This window comes from Gymnoscopelus microlampas (assembly GCF_963454915.1).
Source record: "Gymnoscopelus microlampas genome assembly, chromosome: 18".
Classification (NCBI taxonomy): domain Eukaryota; kingdom Metazoa; phylum Chordata; class Actinopteri; order Myctophiformes; family Myctophidae; genus Gymnoscopelus; species Gymnoscopelus microlampas.
In genome coordinates, this window is record NC_139955.1 from 32,709,361 (window position 1) to 32,730,600 (window position 21,240).

At 42.4% G+C, this 21,240-nt stretch overlaps 1 protein-coding gene across 4 annotated transcripts; it reads right to left on the reverse strand.

Annotated features, from left to right (window-relative positions):
• Window positions 1-1,753: 1,753 nt before the first annotated feature.
• On the reverse strand, window positions 1,754-19,327 carry LOC311034167 (scavenger receptor cysteine-rich type 1 protein M160-like). 4 transcript variants are annotated; one of them, XM_084041922.1, is made up of 32 exons: window positions 19,231-19,327; window positions 17,190-17,222; window positions 16,882-17,091; window positions 16,187-16,492; window positions 15,797-16,093; window positions 15,180-15,482; window positions 14,792-15,091; window positions 13,877-14,206; window positions 13,422-13,733; window positions 13,033-13,329; window positions 12,310-12,609; window positions 11,920-12,210; window positions 11,505-11,810; window positions 11,122-11,412; window positions 10,653-10,958; window positions 10,264-10,560; window positions 9,735-10,040; window positions 9,346-9,642; window positions 8,929-9,234; window positions 8,540-8,836; window positions 7,980-8,285; window positions 7,597-7,896; window positions 7,361-7,414; window positions 6,973-7,272; window positions 5,662-5,952; window positions 5,405-5,499; window positions 4,740-4,891; window positions 4,297-4,389; window positions 3,788-3,910; window positions 3,445-3,660; window positions 2,466-2,588; window positions 1,754-2,313 (listed from the first exon to the last, which is right to left on the reverse strand). In XM_084041922.1, the coding sequence occupies exons 1-32, from the start codon at window positions 19,268-19,270 to the stop codon at window positions 2,124-2,126; spliced, it is 7,668 nt and encodes a 2,555-aa protein (XP_083898048.1). In that variant the 5' UTR covers window positions 19,271-19,327; the 3' UTR covers window positions 1,754-2,123. The 4 variants fall into 4 exon arrangements, with proteins under 4 accessions (XP_083898048.1, XP_083898051.1, XP_083898050.1 ...); XM_084041925.1 differs by lacking the exons at window positions 11,920-12,210; window positions 12,310-12,609; XM_084041924.1 differs by lacking the exons at window positions 6,973-7,272; window positions 7,361-7,414.
• Between the last annotated feature and the right edge of the window lie 1,913 nt (window positions 19,328-21,240).

Here is a 21,240-nt window from a genome sequence, read left to right on the forward strand (position 1 = left end):
GCATTTTCAAAAAATTGCTATAGCGCCCCCCTTTGGCCAATTGGAGTAAGATTGGTTTCAGTGATATTTGGAATGACCCTCAACCTTTCTGCAAAGTTTCAAAGAAATGTGAGTCTGCATGTATGTGTTAGGGGCAGATGAATAATTTTCATAAAACTGCAATAGTTAAAATCTATCTCCTCCTGGGATTTTTGAGTACTTTGCACAAAATTCTTTACACATGAACTTTGGACCTCTGCCGACATAATGATGTGAGCGGATTTTTTCTAAGTGAAAAAATGCAGAAGTTAGGAGCCAATGACTGTTTTTCATATAATTCAAAATGGTGGGAGATCTAAAGGTCAGAGGTCAAAAGTCAAACCACCAAAGTTGTCGGGCATGAAGAGACGCATGTGTGTATCGAAGTTTCATAGCTGTAGGTCAAACAGGGCATGAGTTGTACCTGTTCAAGGTTGGCATTTTCAATTGAGTGCTATAGCGCCACCTTTTGACGAAAGATTGTGAGAATTATTTTTTGATAGTTTTTCATGACCATCTACCATATGGCCGAGTTTCGTAAAAAGCGACTGCACGGTTCAGCCAGAACTGCGAAAAGTGGCATAAGAAGAAGAAGTGACAGAATACTGCCAATAACAAAACAGGTCCAGAGCTGAGCACTGGCCCCGTAATAATGTCACATCTTCTATAGCAAGGCATTTTCATAAAGAGATAGTATGTATGGCTATTGAAATGGTGACTAGAACAGGGAATCTAAGTAAAGATTTTGCACAGAGAGAGAGAGACTTTGGCTGTTTGAGATTTTCAGCTTATTTTATTTCAAGCGTAAGGCATAAACTGCAATTGTGACAGGGATACATTTTCATTGTACTGGACTATTAAGGCAAACAGTTTTGGTAATGAATGATGCACACGTCAACTAGCGCACTTAGGCAGGCTTGACAACGTCTGTGCTGAAAAAGAAAATAATTAATCAAATTAGAAGAAACTGAGAGCAAATTGCAGGAACCGCAACCTACTGACTTTGATCATTCTAATACCTCATTCAGTGATTACACAACACATGCCCCTCCACACACACAATTTCTGGCGCTAATATTTTGTTTTGCCCCACTGGTGAGAGTGAATGATGGCCCTGCCAGTCGGTTTAAACAACTTTGGTCAGGTTGGGTGTACAGAGCTGCATAGCTTCTGGGGAGTGCTAGCTGGGATTGTATAGACGCCACAGAAAGTAGTTTAGATAGTGCTTTAGATAAATAAACAAATAAATAAAAAATATGAATCCTTCAAAGCGGACAGGGTGCTTGTTTTATCATTGTCATCTGCATTATTATTAGCTACAAATAGCACATAAGTTAGCTAAGGGCTAAAATAATTGTCACCTTTCTAGATGAAAATGCCTATGGTGCATCATGCATATCATTTGTGAGCATACGTGTGCACATGAACATGCGGTTCTATTACAACCTACTGATCTTATCCTGAAGAAGGCTGTTTTTGTCACTGTGTGTGGACTGTTAGCCCAGTCTATGGGTTGTTTATTACAGATGTATCCTATTGCCTAAGAGATCAAATAAAATCAAAGATGTTAGATGAAGCAGATATCTATGCATCATTGCATCCACAGTTAAGGTTGTGGCTTGTTACACCTATAGTAGCAGTCATACATTGAAATGTTTTGTTTTGTCTATCCACATAAATTCCATTCAATATCAGGGATAAACAACTTACCAATGATGGTTTATTTACTGTTTATTTTACATTCAAAGAATTTCACAAGGTGCTTTGCACTCAGACACTGAAAACATTTTTGGCTTATAGGAGTATAAAAGAGTAATAATATAAAAGTTTTCAGAAAATAAAAGTACAGTAATCCAGGAGTCATTAAATAAACAAGGATTAGATACTGTACATAGATCTTAATTAGGTTACAAAGAACAGTAGATGGATCCAAAAACTACAGAAAAGTTACAATATTCATCCTGAAAATATTACACAATTAGGAAGGTTTTAACTTAACTATTGTTACCAAAGATATGATGAGAAACAACTCCAGAGAGACACTAATGATGCCATTCAAACTATTCCCAACTGTATATTCAAGCAAAAGAAGCTAGCAACAAATCTTATAGGGGGTAGGAACAATGCAGTGGATATTTGAGCTCAATAACGTCTCCATTTTTATCTTTAAGTTGCCCATTATGCTCCATATAATACTCGACCAGGTCAGGCAGTGTGGCGAACTTCTCCCCATCATCAACATCATAGTACTCTCCTGTGTTCTGGATCTTAATGTGTGTGACTGCTCCATTATGCCTGTAAACAAAAACAACAACAAAACAACCATTCAGAGAAATGACATATTATATTAGCAGATTATATGTGAAAGATGGGCAACATGCACAGGCTTTGAAATAATGATTACAGCTGTGGTCCTGTGGACAGAGTGAGACATGATCAACACTCACCGTGCAGATAAAGTAAAGACTCCAGGTTTACTCTTACTGGGTCTGACCAAGAAGCTTCCATCCATTCCTCGAGTCAACAAGAGGTACTCTGCTTCCACGTCTGTGATGTTGGAACGGTACCATCTAACAGAGGAAGATCATGTTACAGTTAGTGGGACATAGAGTACAGTACATGTGTCATTAGTGGGACATTGAGTACAGTATGTGTCATTAGTGGGACATACAGTGTAGCTGTTATTCGCTGATAGTGTTTCAATCAAGCCTCACTTGAAGGATCAGTACACTATAACACCGGTTCTCAATGTGTGCTGTGGGGAACGACAAGGGTCCTTGATGGGGTTTCAGAGGCTCCTCAGTTAGATATTTAGGAACTTACCTTTATGGACGCTTACTAGCCAGTCCTAGAGTGTAAAACGGAATGTTCCATACTGTATGTACACTCTCATCTCAGAGTTAAATGACCACTGAAGATTTTAGTGTGGGGGTCCCATAGATTAAAAAATAAATGTATGGGTGACACATCACTACAGCAATAACACTAATGACTCCATTAAAGGTGCAGTAAGTGATTTCATTTAGTAAGTGTTAACTAGCCCTATATTTATGATAGTAATCATTGCTATAGAATGTTTGTTCAGTAACAGGGGGTCTCCCTGTCTCTCCAGCTCTTAGTAAACAGAAAATGCATTTCCAGGTCAGGATACCTATTTTGTTCAATAAGGAGAGAGAACTCATTAACAGGATAAAAGTTGATGATAAATGGGTACTTTCTCCTGATTGGCTGAAATTGGCAACCCACCTGAAAATATATTTTCTGTTTATTAAAGAGCTGGAGAGACGGGCAGACCCTGTAAGTACAAAAACTCTACAGCAATGATTACTATCAGAATATAGAGCTTTAACCTTTTAAAGGAAAAACTAGACCGGCCCGCTAGCCTGCCGATTAGCCAATTTGAATATATTGCTCTTATTTTGATACCTTGAAAAGTTTTTACGTCTTTGACCCAGGTGGTCTGTGCAATGTAGTGGATCTTTGAGCTCAATCACGTCTCCATTTTTATCTTTAAGTTGCTCATTATGCTCCATATAATACTCGACCAGGTCAGGCAGTGTGGCGAACTCCTCCCCACCATCATCAACATCATAGTACTCTCCTGTGTTCTGGATCTTAATGTGTGTGACTGCTCCATTATGCCTGGACAAAAAAAAACAACCAAAAAACAAGACAACCATTCAGAGAAATGACATATTAAAGATGGATAACATGCACAGGCTTTGAAATAATGATTACTGCTGTGGACAGAGACATGATCAACACTCACCGTACAGATAAAATAAAGACCCCAGGTTTACTATTACTGGGTCTGACCAAGAAGCTTCCGTCCGTTCCACGAGTCAACAAGAGGTACTCTGCGTCCACGCCTGTGATGTTGGAACGGTACCATCTAACAGAGGAAGATCATGTTACAGTTAGTGGGACATAGACTACCCCGTACTCTATGTCCAGGGACCCCCTACAGGGACCCCCATGTAGAGGCAAAGATTTGAGTTAAAAATGTATATATAAATATTCAAAGATTTGCAAAAAAATTCACGATAAAAAAAATAAATAGCAGATCTACAAGCTCATAGCGCGGCACCGAGTGCCGCGCTATGAGCTTGTATATCTGCTTTTTTTTGAATAGCCAAAGACATAAAAACATGACAGATGCTTTCCCGGTAATCCTTAATGGATTAAAGGTAGTGATGTTACTAAAACATAAGTATATTACTGTACATGTACAGTAGTTGTGTTTACCAAAAGTAGTGATAATTACTATAAGATACGTACCTATTAATGTTGAAGTTAGGTTGATCCATCATGGACCAGTCACTCGTCATGGAGACACTGGGTACAGGAGACTCTGGTCTCTGCTGATGAACACTGATGGAAATAGGGGATGATACACATTTTAAAATCACGCTGCTGGTTTTTAATTCCCCCTCATAGTCATTTGCGCCAACGCTTACTTTTTTTCTGTACTGTAGTTGTTTACACAAAAGTTGGTTAATTATTTATACAAACCACTGGAACAATCAGCATAATACTTTGCAAGTACCTCCAATAGTTTTTACTCTTTTCAGTTCACATATGTTTGAAATATTTTGACGTGTCTGTGCTCTCAGCACAAACACAGTGGAACAATTTAGAAGCCATTTCTAAGAACAATTTATATAGATTATCAGAACAAGTTAATGGAGAATGTAAATGTAGTCAAAGCTGCATCTCCTAACACTAAGATGGATGTGAGATGAGCTCCTTGGAGATCCTCTTCTGTGTCCTGGACTCCTGCCTCTTCACTGGGTCCGGCCTCAGCACCAGCAACAGCAAGGTAATAATACTCCAACTCACTGGTCTCCTCTCCTGCAATTTGCTCTCTGGTGTCCTGGAGAAACACGGTAGCACGCAACTTTAACCCATTGAGACCTGAAGCCGATTCTACATGTCTCCTAAATCTCAACAGTTTTCTGAAAAACGTATGTTTCTATATCACTGGTGCTCAATCTTTTTCATGTCAAGGACCCCCAAAATGATATGTATTTGGCCGCGGACCCCCATCAAAATATGTTGTTCCAGGGACCCCCAGAAGCAAAGATTTGAGTTAAAAATGTTCACTTTAAAAATATATATATTCAAAATTTGCACACATTTTCACAAATTTTCAAAAATAGCAGATCTACAAGCTCGTAGCACGGCACTCGGTGCCGTGCTATGAGCTTGTATATCTGCTATTTTTGAATAGCCCAAAGTGTAAAATAATGCTTTTTAGCCCAAATCTAAAAATGACACAGTTCCAGGTCTTCACTGGATCAGATCAGTCTCTCTTCAATAAAAAGAGTCAAACTCCCTCATTCACAATCCAGATTTACGTTACATACTGTACAGACGTATACATTACCCCACTGAGACGATGGAGGTATCTGAATATCAACATAAACAGCAGTGGTTGCAGAACTGTGACAACAACTCTGACGATGTCAACTGGTGGACGGGCTGTGGGAGAAATATGTTGAAATAAGAACCAAACATCGTGTGAGGAACAGAGCTCTCTCAATTCAAATAGGTTCATTTGATCAAATTCCTTTCTTCTAATTTCTGATGTCACTCATGTGTGTCTCATATTGTGACTTTAAAAGTTAATTTCATTCAGATTACCTTTGACCTTGATGGAGAGGGGCTCACTCTCAGAGGAGAATTTGTGAGGGAAAATATTGATGTGATAAACACATTTGTAGCTCCCTTCATCAAAGGGCTTTACTGGAGGCAATTTGAAGATGGCAGAGTGTTTGAAAGCTACATGCTGGTCATAGTAGACGCCATCGAAGGTTAGGTTGAAGGAGCCTCCTGGGTACTGTGGCTGGATAGAGCAGGTGATGGGGATTTCAGAACCCTCATTCCACTGCTGCTGGTCTCCAGGAACCATGATTTTTGGCTTAAACAGAATATCTGTAACAAGACAGAGGTCATTGGCTGAAACGTCACATATGTAAACAGAGAATAAAAGCATGTGTTCTGTGCTACGTTCGATCTCCAAGGTGCATGTGTTATTCATTTAATTTCCTTGGTGCAACCTGGGGGGGGGGGGTTCAGCAAAAGACACACCTCTATACTGTTGTCTCCTTTCTTCCTCAGCCTTACTTTTCGTTGTAAACAGACTAGAACAACATTTCAACAGATGCTGTGAACTGTCAGGTGCACTCACCCACTGTCTACCCACTGTTCAGGTGGAACGAGAGCTGCACTGCCTTCAAAACTGGCCTCACTATGAAAAATCACACCCAGTGTGAAGTGGGCGGTGTGTGGTCATCACAACATGACTCACTTTAAAAAAAGGATAAATGACTTTCTTTAAAGTCCATACTGCTATTCATAGGGCTGCACATGTGTCATGTGTTTCGCTAGCCAATCACAGTCCTGAATTTGCAAAGTCAGCCAATCACATTACAGTTAGTGGTGCTGACACTAGCTGTAATGTGATTGGCTGACTTTGCAAAAGTATCGATTTGCATTAACAATGGAAGGGTTAGGGGTATACAATGCGTTGTAGACTATTGGCCAATCACGGTGCAGGATTGGTCGGTGTCCAAAACTCACTTATAGGGGGCGGCTACACCGCCCCACAAATACATAATCTTTATAATACAAACATAATTCCCCAACTTTTATAAAAAAGGATAGTTTTGACAAACTCTCCCCATGAAAAACTCCTGTATATTCTTAAATTTAACACTGAGTGTGTTGTTCTAGCGGTTATTTATATGAACTAGACCTCAGGGAACGATGCAAGTTGGGAATGATGACATTTGGAAAAGCATGCCCCACCCAATTATACAGTACAGTGTAGAGTTTTAAGTCTATTGGTTCCATATGGGCATATCTGTCTGATCGGCGGTTCCCACAGTATAAGTACATAGATACATATGTACTGTACAGTAGACACAATAAACATTACTATCATTGTGTTACCTGAACAGATCACCTCCAGTCTGTCAGTCGAATTAAGAGACTCTTTTGTTCCACACTGTCTCAGGAAAGACTCAGACCCAACACAGGAAGATGTAATCCTCCATACGGGTTGATCTGTAGAAACAGAATTCCTTTCTGTTGAAACAGCAGAGCCACAGTCCAGCTGTCTACACACTACAGCTGATGACTTCAGGTTCCAGTCAGACCCAACAACCACTGGTCTCCACTCTCTCTGGTATTTCATCTCCAGTCTACCAGTACAGTTAATGTCTCCGCCGACCAACCTGACATTACCAGGCTCTGTACAGAGACAAGACAATGAGAAATAAATTATATAACTTTCATTGTGAAATAATAATCCAAAATGAAAGTGAAATTTGTCTTTTACCTGAACAGGAGAGTCCAACAGCCTTATCAGGTGTGCAGGTGTTTGGAGTTGAGCCTATCAGAGACAAAGAGACAGACAGCGGTAGAGTGAGACAAAGACAGAGAGGGACAGAAAGACAGGAAGAGAGAGAAAGGGGGAGAGAGACATTGACATAATAAGTAGATACATACCATAGATAGCCTACAGTAAATTAAATTAATTTGTAAATATTGCTGTTAAGTCATTGTTTGTGTTACCTGAACAGATCACCTCCAGTCTGTCAGTGGAATTAAGAGACTCTTTTGTTCCACACTCCTTCAGTGAAGACGTAGACCCAACACAGGAAGATGTAATCTTCCATACAGGTTGATCTGTAGAACCATTATGCATTTCTGTTGAAGCAGGAGATCCACAGCCCAGCTGTCTACACACTACAGCTGATGACTTCATGTTCCAGTCAGACCCAACAACCACTGGTCTCCATTCTTTCTGGTGTTTCATCTCCAGTATACCAGTACAGTTACTGTCTCCTCCCACCAGCCTCACACCACCAGGCTCTGTACAGAGACAAGAGAGTAAGCAGTTGAAACGTAATATAAATTTCAATTCAAATAATAATGTAAATCAGTTGGTATTTTACCTGAGCAGGTGAGTCCAACAGCCTTGTCAGGTGAGCAGGTGTTTATAGTTGAGTCTGAGGTTCCACAGTCAAGGAGAACCGACTCATTGCCTTCACACTGGAACTCTTTGGTCAACATTGGAGCATTCACGTCTTGATAGATCACCCCCTGGAGGACTGAAGGAGCCCCGCAGCCAAGCTCCCTACAGGCCACTTCCGCATCCTGCTGGTCAAAGTCACCTTCACACACTGAGACCCACGTCTGATTAGACTTCACCTCCACTCTGCCTGAACACAAACTAGTCCCATTCACCAACCTCACTGACTCTGAAGAGAGAGAGAGAGTGAGAGGGAGAGGGAGGGGGGAGAGATGGACATGGACATGTGGAAAGATAGACAGTAGATTAAATAAGAGACTATAAAGATTACTGCCATTGTTGAAGTCATTGTTTTTGTTACCTATAGAAAGGGGGCAATGGGTGAGAGGGGGGTATATAAGTAGATAGATATACATAATGTATACACATTACATTAATTAAGACTCCATAAAGATTAGTGTCATTTTAAAGTAATTGTGTTACCTGAACAGATCACCTCCAGTGTGTCAGTGGAATTAAGAGACTCCTTTGTTCCACACTCTCTCAGGGAAGACTCAGACCCAACACAGGAAGATGTAATCCTCCATACAGGTTGATCTGTAAAACTAGAATTCCTTTCTATTGAAACAGCAGAGCCACAGTTTAGCTGTCTACACACTACAGCTGATGACTTCAGGTTCCAGTCAGACCCATTCACTGGTCTCCACTCTCCCTGGTGTTTCATCTCCAGTCGACCAGTACAGTTACTGGCTCCTCCCACCAGCCTGATATCATCAGGCTCTGTACAGGTAAAAGAGAGTAATCAGTAAAAACTTAATATAACTTTCATTATGAATAACATATCTAAACAAAAAGCGTAGTTTGTCTTTTACCTGAGCAGATGAGCCCAACAGCCTTGTCAGGTGAGGAGGTGTTTGTAGTTGAGACTGAGGTTCCACAGTCCAGGAGAACCGACTCATTGCCTTTACACTGGAACTTTTTGGTCCACATTGGTGTATTCATGTGTCCGAAGAGTGCCCCCTGGAGAACTGAAGGAGCCCCGCAGCCAAGCTCCCCACAGACCACCTCTGCATCCTGCTGGTCAAAGTCACCTTCACACACTGAGACCCACGTCTGATTAGACTTCATCTCCACTCTGCCTGAACACAAACTAGTCCCATTCACCAACCTAACAGACTCTGTAGAGGGAGATTGAGAGGAGGGGGGGCAGTATAAGTACATAGATACATATGTAGAGATGAAACAAGACACAGAAAAAAATACTGTCATTTATGAAGTTATTGTGTTACCTGAACAAATAACCTCCAGTCTGTCAGTGGAATTAAGAGACTCTTTTGTTCCACACTCCCTCAGTGAATTCTCAGACCCAACACAGGAAGATGTAATCCTCCATACAGGTTGATCTGTAAAACTAGAATGCCTTTCTGCTGAAATAGCAGAGCCACAGTTCAGCTGTCTACACACTATATCTGATAACTTCAGGTTCCAGTTAGACCCATGAACTGGTCTCCACTCTCTCTGGTGTTTCATCTCCAGTCTACCAGTACAGTTACCGGTTTCTCCTACCAACCTGACATCATCAGGCTCTGTAAAGAGATAAGAGAGAATGAAGTAAATACTGTATATAACTTTTATTATAAAGAAAACATTCAAACCAAAAGCATAGTTTGTCTTTTACCGGAGCAGATGAGCCCAACAGCCTTGTCAGGTGAGGAGGTGTTTGTAGTTGAGGCTGAGGTTCCACAGTCCAGGAGAACCAACTCATTGCCTTCACACTGGAACTCTTTGGTCCACATTGGTGTATTCATGTCTCCGAAGAGTGCCCCCTGGAGGACCGAAGGAGCCCCGTAGCCGAGCTCCCTACAGACCACCTCAGCATCCTGCTGGTCAAAGTCACCTTCACACACTGAGACCCACGTCTGATTAGACATCACCTCCACTCTGCCTGAATATAAATTACTCCCATTCACCAACCTAACAGACTCTGGAGGAAGAGAGAGAGAGAGAGAGAGAGAGAGAGAGAGAGAGAGAGAGAGAGAGAGAGAGAGAGAGAGAGAGAGAGAGAGAGAGAGCAAGACAGAGATAGAGATAGAGGGAAGGAGAGGGAGAGAGACATGAACATATAAGATAGATACATACAGTAGGTACAGTAGATTAAATGAGACAGAAAAGATTACTGTCACTTTTGAAGTCATTGTTCATGTTACCTGAACAGATCACCTCCAGTCTATCAGTGGAATTCAGAGACGCCTTTGTTGCACACTCCCTCAGTGAAGCCTCAGACCCGACACAGGAAGATGTAATCCTCCATACAGGTTGATCTGTAAAACCAGAACTCCTTTCTGTTGAAACAGCAGAGCCACAGTCCAGCTGTCTACACACTACGGCTGATGACTTCAGGTTCCAGTCAGACCCAACTACTGGTCTCCACTCTCTCTGGTGTTTCATCTCCAGTCTACCAGTACAGTTGCTGTCTCCACCCACCAACCTGACAACGCCTGGCTCTGTAGAGACACAAAAGAGTAAGCAGACAAAATGCAATATAACCATCATTATGAAATAATAATCTAAACCAAAAGTACAGTGTGTCTTTTACCTGAGCAGGTGAGGCCAACAGCCTTGTCAGGTGAGCAGGTGTTTTTAGTTGAGCCTGAGGTTCCACAGTCCAGGAGAACCAACTCATTGCCTTCACACTGGAGCTCTTTGGTCCACATTGAAGCCTCCACGTCTCCGTAGAGTGCCCCCTGGACGACTGAAGGAGCTCCGCAGCCAAGCTCCCTACAGACCACCTCTGCATGCTGCTGGTCAAAGTCACCTTCACACACTGAGACCCATGTGTGATTAGACTTCACCTCCACTCTGCCTGAACATGAACTTTCCCCATTCATCAAACTCACTGACTCTGAAGAGAGAGAGAGAGAGAGAGAGAGAGAGAGAGAGAGAGAGAGAGAGAGAGAGAGAGAGAGAGAGAGAGGGGGGGGGGGGTATAACTAAGGATATATATTGTAGATAAAATAAGAGACTATAAAGATTCTTTTCATTGTTGAAGTCATTGTTTCTGTTACCTGAACAGATCAAGTTCAGTCTGTCAGTGGAAGTACCAGTTGTTACACAGTCCCTCAGTGAAGACTCAGGCCCAACACAGGAAGATGAAATCCTCCATACAGATTGTTCTGTAGAACCAGAACTCCTTTCTGTTGAAACAGCAGAGCCACAGTCCAGCTGTCTACACACTATAGATGATGACTTAATGTTCCAGTCAGACCCATCCACTGGTCTCCACTCTCTCTGGTGTTTTATTTCCAGTCTACCATTACAGTTACTGGCTCCTCCCACCAACCTGACACCACCAGGCTCTGTACAGAGACAAGAGAGTAAGCAGTTGAAATGTTGTATAATGTTTATTGTAAAATAATCATCTAAACAAAAAGCATAGTTTCTCTTTCACCTGAGCAGATGAGCCCAACAGCCTTGTCCGGTGCAAAGGTGTTTGTAGTTGAGGCTGAGGTTCCACAGTTCAGGAGAAATGACTCATTGCCTTCACATTGGAACTTTTTGTTCCACATTGGTGCATTCATGTCTCCAAAGAGTGCCCCCTGGAGGGCTGAAGGAGCCCCACAGCCAAGCTCCCTACAGACCACCTCTGCATCCTGCTGGTCAAAGTCACCTTCACACACCGAGACCCACGTCTGATTAGACTTCACCTCCACTCTGCCTGAACACAAACTAGTCCCATTCACCAACCTCACTGACTCTGGAGAGAGAGAGAGAGAGAGAGAGAGAGATTGAAATGTGGTGAGATAGATACAGTAGATGAAATAAGAGACTATTACTGTCATTGTTGAAGTCACTGTTTCTGTTACCTGAACAGTTCACCTCCAGTCTGTCAGTGGAAGTATCAAATGTTCCACACTCCCTAAGTGAAGACTCAGTCCCGACACAGGAAGATGTAATACTCCATACAGGTGTAATTGTAGAACCAGAACTCCTTACTGCTGAGATAGCAGAGCCACAGTCCAGCTTTCTACACATTGCAGCTGATGACTTCAGGTTCCAGTCAGACCCATCCACTGGTCTCCACTCCTTCTGGTGTTTCATTTCCAGTCTACCAGTACAGTTCCTAGCTCCTCCCACCAGCCTAATGTCATGAGGCTCTGTACAGAGACAAGAGAGTAAGCAGTAAAATATTTATTATTTTATAATCATTGTAAAATGATAATAATCCAAACCAAAAGTGTAGTTTTGTCCTTTACCTGAGCAGGTGAGTTCAATAGCCCTGAAGCAGGTATTTTTAGTTGAGCCTGAGGTTCCACAGTCCAGGAGAACCAACTCGTTGCCTTTACACTGGAACTCTTTGTTCCACTTTGGCATATTCATGTTTCCATAGCGCGGGCGCTGGAGGACTGAATGAGCCCCGCAGCCAAGCTCCCTACAGACCACCGCTGCATCCAGCTGGTCAAAGTCACCTTCACACACTGAGACCCACGTCTGATTAGACTTCACCTCCACTCTGCCTGAACACAAGCTAGTCCCATTCACCAACCTCACAGACTCTGGAGATAGAGAGAGGGAGGGAGGGAGGGAGGGAGATGGACATACTAAATAGTTAATAGGTAGATTTTTAAAGGGACATTTCACTTTCAAAACATGTTTTGGGTCATTTTAATGTCTACTCAGGGTTTTGTGAGCACTAGACAGTTTTTTAAGTTGCTTGATTCAGTTTTTAGATATTTGATATTCATTTTATCTGACACGCCCCCTTCCTATACAACCCATTGTAACTTCACAGTCTTGTAACTCTAGAGTCTCGCTCTTTGACCTTCGTTCAGGTGAGCATTTCCACAGGGCTAGCCGGCACTCTGAGGACGGAGTTCAGCACCTTGGATAGCGCCGGCTCCTCTCCCTGCTCATAGAGGGTATGTCCGTAGGATGTACGTGCCAATCTCACTGTAAATCATCATTATTGTCAGTGTTACCTGAACAGTTCATCTCCAGTCTGTCAGTGGAATTAAGAGACTCCTTTGTTCCACACTCCCTCAGTGAAGACTCAGACCCGACACAGGAAGATGTAATCTTCCATATAGGTTGATATGTAGAACCAGGATCCCTTTCTGCTGAAACAGCAGAGCCACAGTCCAGCTGTCTACACACTACAGCTGATGACTTCAGGTTCCAGCCAGACCCATCCACTGGTCTCCACTCACTCTGGTGTTTAATCTCCAGTCTACCAGTACAGTTACTGGCTCCTCCCACCAACCTGACATCACTAGGCTCTGTACAGAGACAACAGAATAAGAGTAACAGTAAAATGTGAAATAACTCTCTCATGAAATAATATTCCAAACGAAAGATTTTTGTCTTTTACCTGAGCAGATGATTCCAACAAACTTGTCAGGTAGGCAGGGGTTTATAGTTGAGCCTGAAGTTCCACAGTCCAGGAGGAACAGCTCATTGCCTGCACACTGGAACTGTTTGGTCAAGATCGATGTCGATTGATTCATGTCTCTAAAGAGTGCCCCCATGACGACGAAAGGTGGTCCACAGCCAAGTTCCCTACAGACCACCTCTGCATTGCGCTGGTCAAAGGGACCCTCACACACTGAGACCCATGACTGCTTAGACTTCACTTCCATTCTGCCTGAACATATACTAGTCCCATCCACCAACCTCAAAAAGTCTGGGGTCGGGAGGGGGGGGGGGGAGAGAGAGAAAGAGGGTTCTCAATTTAAAAAGGTTTATTTGATATAAATCCGTCAATGTCACTTTCATGTGTCTGTTTGATTGAGTTTGATATCGTGCGTAAAGTTTCATTCAGATTACCTGTGACAGTGAGAGATAGTACCACCCTATCGCTCTTAAAGGAAAAGTTACGAGAAAGGTTGACGTGAACGTGATAAAGGCAGCTGTAGTTCCTTTGGTGGGTGTGGTCTGCTGAAGGAAATGTGAAGTTGGCAGAGTGATTGACAGCTGGCTGTATGTGTGTAATTTTGTATTCGGTGTCGACGAGGTGGAAGAAGCCTCCTGGGTACTGTGGCCGGATGGAGCAGGTGATGGTGAAGTTAGAACCCTTTAACACCTGCATCCCCTGCTGCTGTCCCTCATAAACCCCATTTATGGAAGTGACAGTGATGTTTGGCTTAAACAGCAGATCTGTAAAAAGACATAAGTGATTGGCTGAAACATCAGATATGTAAAGAGAATGAATGGACAATGAGATTAAACCACAGCTAGAGATCAAACGTGTTGTAAATTAGAAACATTATTAGTCCTGAACAGACAGACTGAAATGACAGACTACATTACATCACTATTATTTCTGATCCTAAAATAATTTGCAATATATAGAGTGAACACAGTCTTCGTCCGCGTCTGATCATTGTACTCATAGAGACAGCTTTACATACGAGTACACCTGACATTTTCTGCTGAATATTGGTAGATCACCTAACTACATCTAGTCATCTACAGCATATGTATACGCTCCAGTGGAAGGGCTACAGTCTTTGTGGCTACTGGGTAGGCCAGCCTCTGAGACGTTGGCCCCTCCCACACCTACAGTCGGTGTGAGGAGGCGGTCTCTCTCTCCCTCTGTCTCTCTCTCTCTCTCTCTCTCTCTCTCTCTCTCTCTCTCTCTCTCTCGCTAGCAGATGGAGCTCTAGTCTGACGTTACATACAATCCTGATGAAACAAGAGACAAAAGATTACTGTCATTTATGAAGTCATTGTTTGTGTTACCTGAACAGATCACCTCCAGTCTGTTAGTGGAATTAAATGGCTTCTTTGTTCCACACTCCCTCAGTGAAGACTCAGACCCAACACAGGAAGATGTTATCATCCATACAGGTTGATCTGTAGAATCATTATGCCTTTCTGTTGAAACAGCAAAGCCACAGTCCAGCTGTCTACACACTACAGCTGATGATGAGTTCAGGTTCCAGTTAGACTCATCCACTGGTCTCCACTCTGTCAGGTGTTTCATCTCCAGTAGACCAGCACAGTTACTAGCTCCTTCCACCAACCTAATGTCATGAGGCTCTGTACAGAGACAAGAAAGTGAGGAAGAAATTACATAATGTTCATTGTGAAATAATAATCCAAACTACAAGTGTAGTTTATCTTTTACCTGAGCAGGTGAGTCCAACAGCCTTATCAGGTGAGCAGGTGTTTGTAGTTGAGTCTGAGGTTCCACAGTCCAGGAGAACCAACTCATTGCCTTTACACTGGAACCCTTTGTTCAACATTGACACAAAGTTTCCATAGAGCGCCCCCTGGAAGACTGAAGGAGCCCCACAGCCAAGCTCCCTACAGACCACCTCTGCATCCTGCTGGTCAAAGTCACCTTCACACACTGAGACCCACGTCCGATTAGACTTCACCTCCACTCTGCCTGAACACAAACTAGTTCCATTCACCAACCTCACTGACTCTGGAGATAGAGAGAGAGAGAGAGAGAGAGAGAGAGAGAGAGAGAGAGAGAGAGAGCTTATACCGTCATGAATTCTGCATTCTTGGCACACACACACATGCGCACGCACGCACGCATGCACGCACGCACGCACGCACGCACGCACGCACGCACGCACGCACGCACGCACGCACGCACGCACGCACGCACGCACGCACGCACGCACGCACGCACGCACGCACGCACGCACGCACACACACACACACACACACACACACACACACACACACACACACACACACACACACACACACACACACACACACACACAATACCTGAGCAGATCACCTCCAGTCTGTCAGTGGAATTCAGAGACGCCTTTGTTGCACACTCCTTCAGTGAAGACGTAGACCCAACACAGGAAGATGTTATCATCCACACAGGTTGATCTGTAGAATCAGAACTCCTTTCTGCTGAAACAGCAGAGCCACAGTCCAGCTGTCTACACACTACATCTGATGACTTCAGGTTCCAGCCAGACCCATCCACTGGTCTCCACTCACTCTGATATTTCAACTCCAGTATACCAGTACAGTTACTGGCTCCTCCTACCAACCTGAAATCATCAGGCTCTGTACAGAGACAAGAGAGTATAAGCAGTAAAATATTTATATAACTTTCACAATAAAATAATAGTCCAAACCAAAAGTCTAGTTTGTCTTTACCTGAGCAGGTGAGTTCAACAGCCTTGTTAGGTGAGCAGGGTCTGTTAGTTGAGCCTGAGGTTCCACAGTCCAGGAGAACAGACTCATTGCCTTTACACTGGAACTCTTTTTTCCACATTAGCACATTCATGTTTCCATAGAGCGCCCCCTGGAGGACTGAAGGAGCCCCACAGCCAAGCTCCCTACAGACCACCCCTGCATCCTGCTGGTCAAAGTCACCTTCACACACTGAGACCCACGTCTGATTAGACTTCACCTCCACTCTGCCTGAACACAAACTAGTCCCATTCACCAACCTCACTGACTCTGGAGAGAGAGAGAGAGAGAGAGAGAGAGAGAGAGAGAGAGAGAGGGGGGGGGGGGGGAGAGAGACACGGGTTGTGAGTGTGTGTGAGTGTGTGTGTGTGTGTGTGTGTGTGTGTGTGTGTGTGTGTGTGTGTGTGTGTGTGTGTGTGTGTGTGTGTGTGTGTGTGTGTGTGTGTGTGTGCGCGTGCGTGCGTGCGAGCGAGCGAGCGTGCGTGCGTGCGTGCGTGCGTGCGTGCGAGAGAGAGAGAGAGAGAGAGAGAGAGAGAGTGTATTTGTGGGAAGAATCAGAGATTTTTTATTCTGCTAAATAGAATGAAAAAGGGGTGGTATAACTGTACCACAGTTCTTTTGTGCAAAGTACAAAGTTTGGCCAATAAAAACATCAATACCTGAACAGATCACTTCCAGTCCATCAGTGGAACTGACAGAATTCCTTTCTGTTGAAACAGCAGAGCCACAGTCCAGCTGTCTACACACAACATCTGATGACTTCAGGTTCCAGTCAGACCCATCAACTGGTCTCCATTCTCTCTTGTGTTTCATCTCCAGTCTACCAGTACAGTTACGGGTTCCTCCCACCAACCTGAAATCACCAGACTCTGTACATAGACGAGAGTAAGCATAACAACAAATATTGTCTTTAATTAGAGTAAAACATTTGAGTCTAAAATCTATAATAATTAGTTGTTCTTTCTACCTGTTTTGTTGTGTGTTTGTTTAGCTTGGAGATCTGAGGAGAAAAATCACGAAATAAATGGTCTTCACTGTAACAGAGTTCATGGATCCTTGCAAGAGGAAGATAACACGAAGCACGAATGACTGATGAATGGCCTCTATCCCAGTGCCAGTACTGTACATAGCAGAGTTCCACCGTATTCTGCTGACTGTGAGCGGCAGTCTCGCCCACAGCCATACACACACAAATAACAGTTACATGTTGCTAATATCACATGCAACATTTTCTTCAGAAAATGCAGCTCTGTAATGTTTTGTGTTTGTGACTCATTATGTCCCTTTCTGCTTTGGAAATATGACTACACTACACCATGACAAAAGACAACCCACTGAACTGACAATTCCATATGGAATGAGCATACAGCACTGAATAACATACTGTAGGCTACCATAATGTACACCTGTGACACATGTGTGTGTCACATATTGTATGCACAAGACATGGCCACACACAGTGTGTTGCCATGTCTTGTGCATATGTTACTCACACACTCATCCAATATTACATGAGGATAAATGCGCAAAACTGAGTCTCCACGAAAAGCTTGCGGTGGCCGTTGCCATTTGCCATGAAATTGTACAATAGCTAAATTTGACAAGATTTCATCCAACAAATGTTATGCTTTTACTTGTCGCTACAACAATGCTAGTTTATCACTGCATTTTATGTAATATTTAACTTTTTTTTTACATTATTGTGTGTAGGTTGTAAAACACAGTATTATTCAAGAAAGATTTAATGTAATCCATGCATTGTTCTTCCACGTTTGCTTAAAGGACTAGTTCACCCACAAATGACTTATTTTCTATCAATTACACACCCCACGAAGCCTTGGAGATTGGAGATTCATGGAGACTTTTTAGTTTTTGTTGCATTCCTGAGCAAATCATTTGATGACCAGGTCATCGGTCAATAGGAGACCTACTGACTCTTTGAGTCGACTCGTCATCAAATTATTGGCTTAGGGTTAGGAATGCCACAAAAACAAAAACATCTCCATGAATTCAAGGCTTTATGGGGTGTGTAATTGATAGAAAATAAGTAATTCTTTGGGTGAACTAGTCCTTTAAAGCTACTACTAAAAAAGTTATGATTGCCGTTCTGTGCCGTCACCGTAACTGTTGTTGTTTGTCATTGGGATCCTTTGCAGTCTACAGAGTGACTTGAACAAACTCCAACTGGTAATCTTATAGGTAAGAATGTGTGCTAGAACTTTTCAGTTCGAGACCCAAAATAAAAAATGTATGTCTACCTGGGACCCAAACTTACAAAAAAATACATACATAATGAATTAACCATTTGAGCCCTATTTAATAGTACAATTTGCCAATTTTCAATATCACAATGCGCACTGGGAGCTTTTAGATTGGCAGACATTTTCACTATTTCCTAAAAGTTGAAAATGTATTAAATTCTTTCAAATAAAAAAAAAAAAATTCAGAACATTTAGATTTTTTCTTTTGGAAAAAAAATATACTTATCATAGTTGTAAAAGAAATATTTTATAAAGCATTATAATCATTGTTATAAGGCATTATAGATGATTGTAACTAAGTATAAGAGTGCATTGGGTGCCTTAAGTGAAGAAAATAGCATTCAGTTCATGCAAGAACAACACACAAAACGTTTCTGCCTAGTGCCACACCTGTTATATCACAATATAATGTGTTATAACAGTGATAATATTACATTACAAAAACGTTGTAATGCATTACAACTATGATAATTATAATACAATATGATCCTTGCAACAACAAAACAATCTTGCAATTATGAAGTATTATAATACTCAACCTTAGAAGTCATAGTTTAAAAAATATATATATTATGTATATTCCAACTATGTGTGTACAGCAACTTGAGATGACCTGAGAGTCCTCAATGTCTGCCAAATCAGGGATATTTTTTCCCGCCCTAAACCATTGAGTGATATAAAGATGATCAGCAACATTTTAAAATCAAGTGACATTAACTAACAAGTATCATTAAAACAGTGTCCTACCTGAACTCCAGAACAGAATCAACAGCATTATTGGAGTCATAACTGCTTCTAGACGATTCAGTCACTCTTGTCTGAACTGGACCTTCACTGAACAAGACGTCCTGTCTTCTATCTCTCTATTTTTGACACATCAACTCTTCTCTTCATTTGTATCTCTTCATCGGGGTGTGGTTTCTCTTTAACCTCACAGTTTCATTACTGGCATTGTGACAGGAAGCTGTTGGCATTAACACATATTCTAGTGAATCTGAAATGGAAAATTCAACACTACACACAGTAAACCCTACTTCAAATTATATGCTGCTCACACAAAAATACAGAGATGCCTAAAGTAGACTGAAAAGATGATTTGATTCTGTTCTGGTACTGTTTGGTGCTGTAGCACTGTGTTCTGTTCTGGTACTAGCTGTCCCTGATGACCCTGCTGTGATATGATTTATTATTTTAAGCATGTTTTCCTATTCAGACTCCATATTGACGGGGAATTTGATAGCAGAAAAACAATTATCTCATGTTATAAATCCACAGTTATGCATGCTCATATATTTCTTTCTTTTTCGCGAGATTAAAAGTGTAAACAGATTCTTTAAAATTATTCATCAAAGTGAGACATTACTGCCCTTAAGAGAGATTTATGATAAGAATATAGTCCAGTAACAAGTTTACACATCAACCACATGGTGTGGTTGATGTGGGGTTGTCTTTTTTTTATTGCCACACTGACGCACAGCTTCAGACAGCGGGCGCACGCACGCACGCACGCACGCACGCACGCACGCACGCACGCACGCACGCAGGCAGGCAGGCAGGCAGGCAGGCAGGCAGGCAGGCAGGCAGGCAGGCAGGCAGGCAGGCAGGCAGGCAGGCAGGCACGCACACACACACACACACACACACACACACACACACACACACACACACACACTAATCCAGCTCTAGTACGAATGTAACGTTAGCAAGAAACACCAGTACATCACCTACATGATACTTTAGCAATTTGCCTAATTTCCTCACATTAACTCACAGCATTTTCATGAAGGAGTTTGGAATAGTTGCACGTTTCCACATAATGCTTTTTCTCCTGAATGTATGGCTTATTGATGCCACCGTGGAGCAGCTCACATTAGACTGCTCTATCTGACCAGCCTCTATCATAGTTACATGTTTAATAACATGCTCTACCACTATCCATCCCTACGACACCAGGCTACCCATCCTCTAGCATACTATGGATCCGGTTACCCATAATACATTGCATTGAGCTTTGGTACGTATGAAGTAACCTGGAAAGGCTCAAGTTAGTTATTATGTTAAAACATAGGCTAAATTCTGCAGCATTGGAAGTAATATTGAAGTCGTTTAATAGATAGAAGGAGGGTAAGGCAATGTACACACTAACTCTGCCTTTTATGAAGAAAAGACTGTGTCTAGAGCGCTATTTCTGCTGAAAATTTAAAAAATAAGCAGGGGGAGCACAAGGGGGTGATGATGTGGATGGTCACATGCACGACTGACTGAAACAGACTTTCAATAACTCTATGGAATGTAGCCTAACACAGTTTTAAAGTAATTGTTGATGTACAGTAATCAAGACTATTTAAGTGTATAGCATATTTATCGCCTAATGTATTGTTATTTTATAGACTAGATGCCAGAGACGAGAATCAAGGTCTCTATTTGTCCTCCCCTGCTTTGTCAGCTCTGCTGCCCGGACACCGGCGGCTGCTTGTATCACCTGTGGGGGCTGGAACTCCCGTCACACTGCTTGGACCAGAACTTGCTTATTACTTATTCATTGATATATTAATAGGCATGCCTTCACGAAAATACGATTTTTATAGAGAATACAATGTCATTAGGTAGCCAATTGTGGGTTTAATGTAGCCTACTGTTTTTGTTGGGAAGAAGAGGAGGAGGGAGAGACACTGGTGGTAGTTGAGTGTGGGTGCCTCTGCCTCGCCTCCGTGACTGAGGCTGACAGCGGGGCATAGAGAGACTGTTCAAGGACAT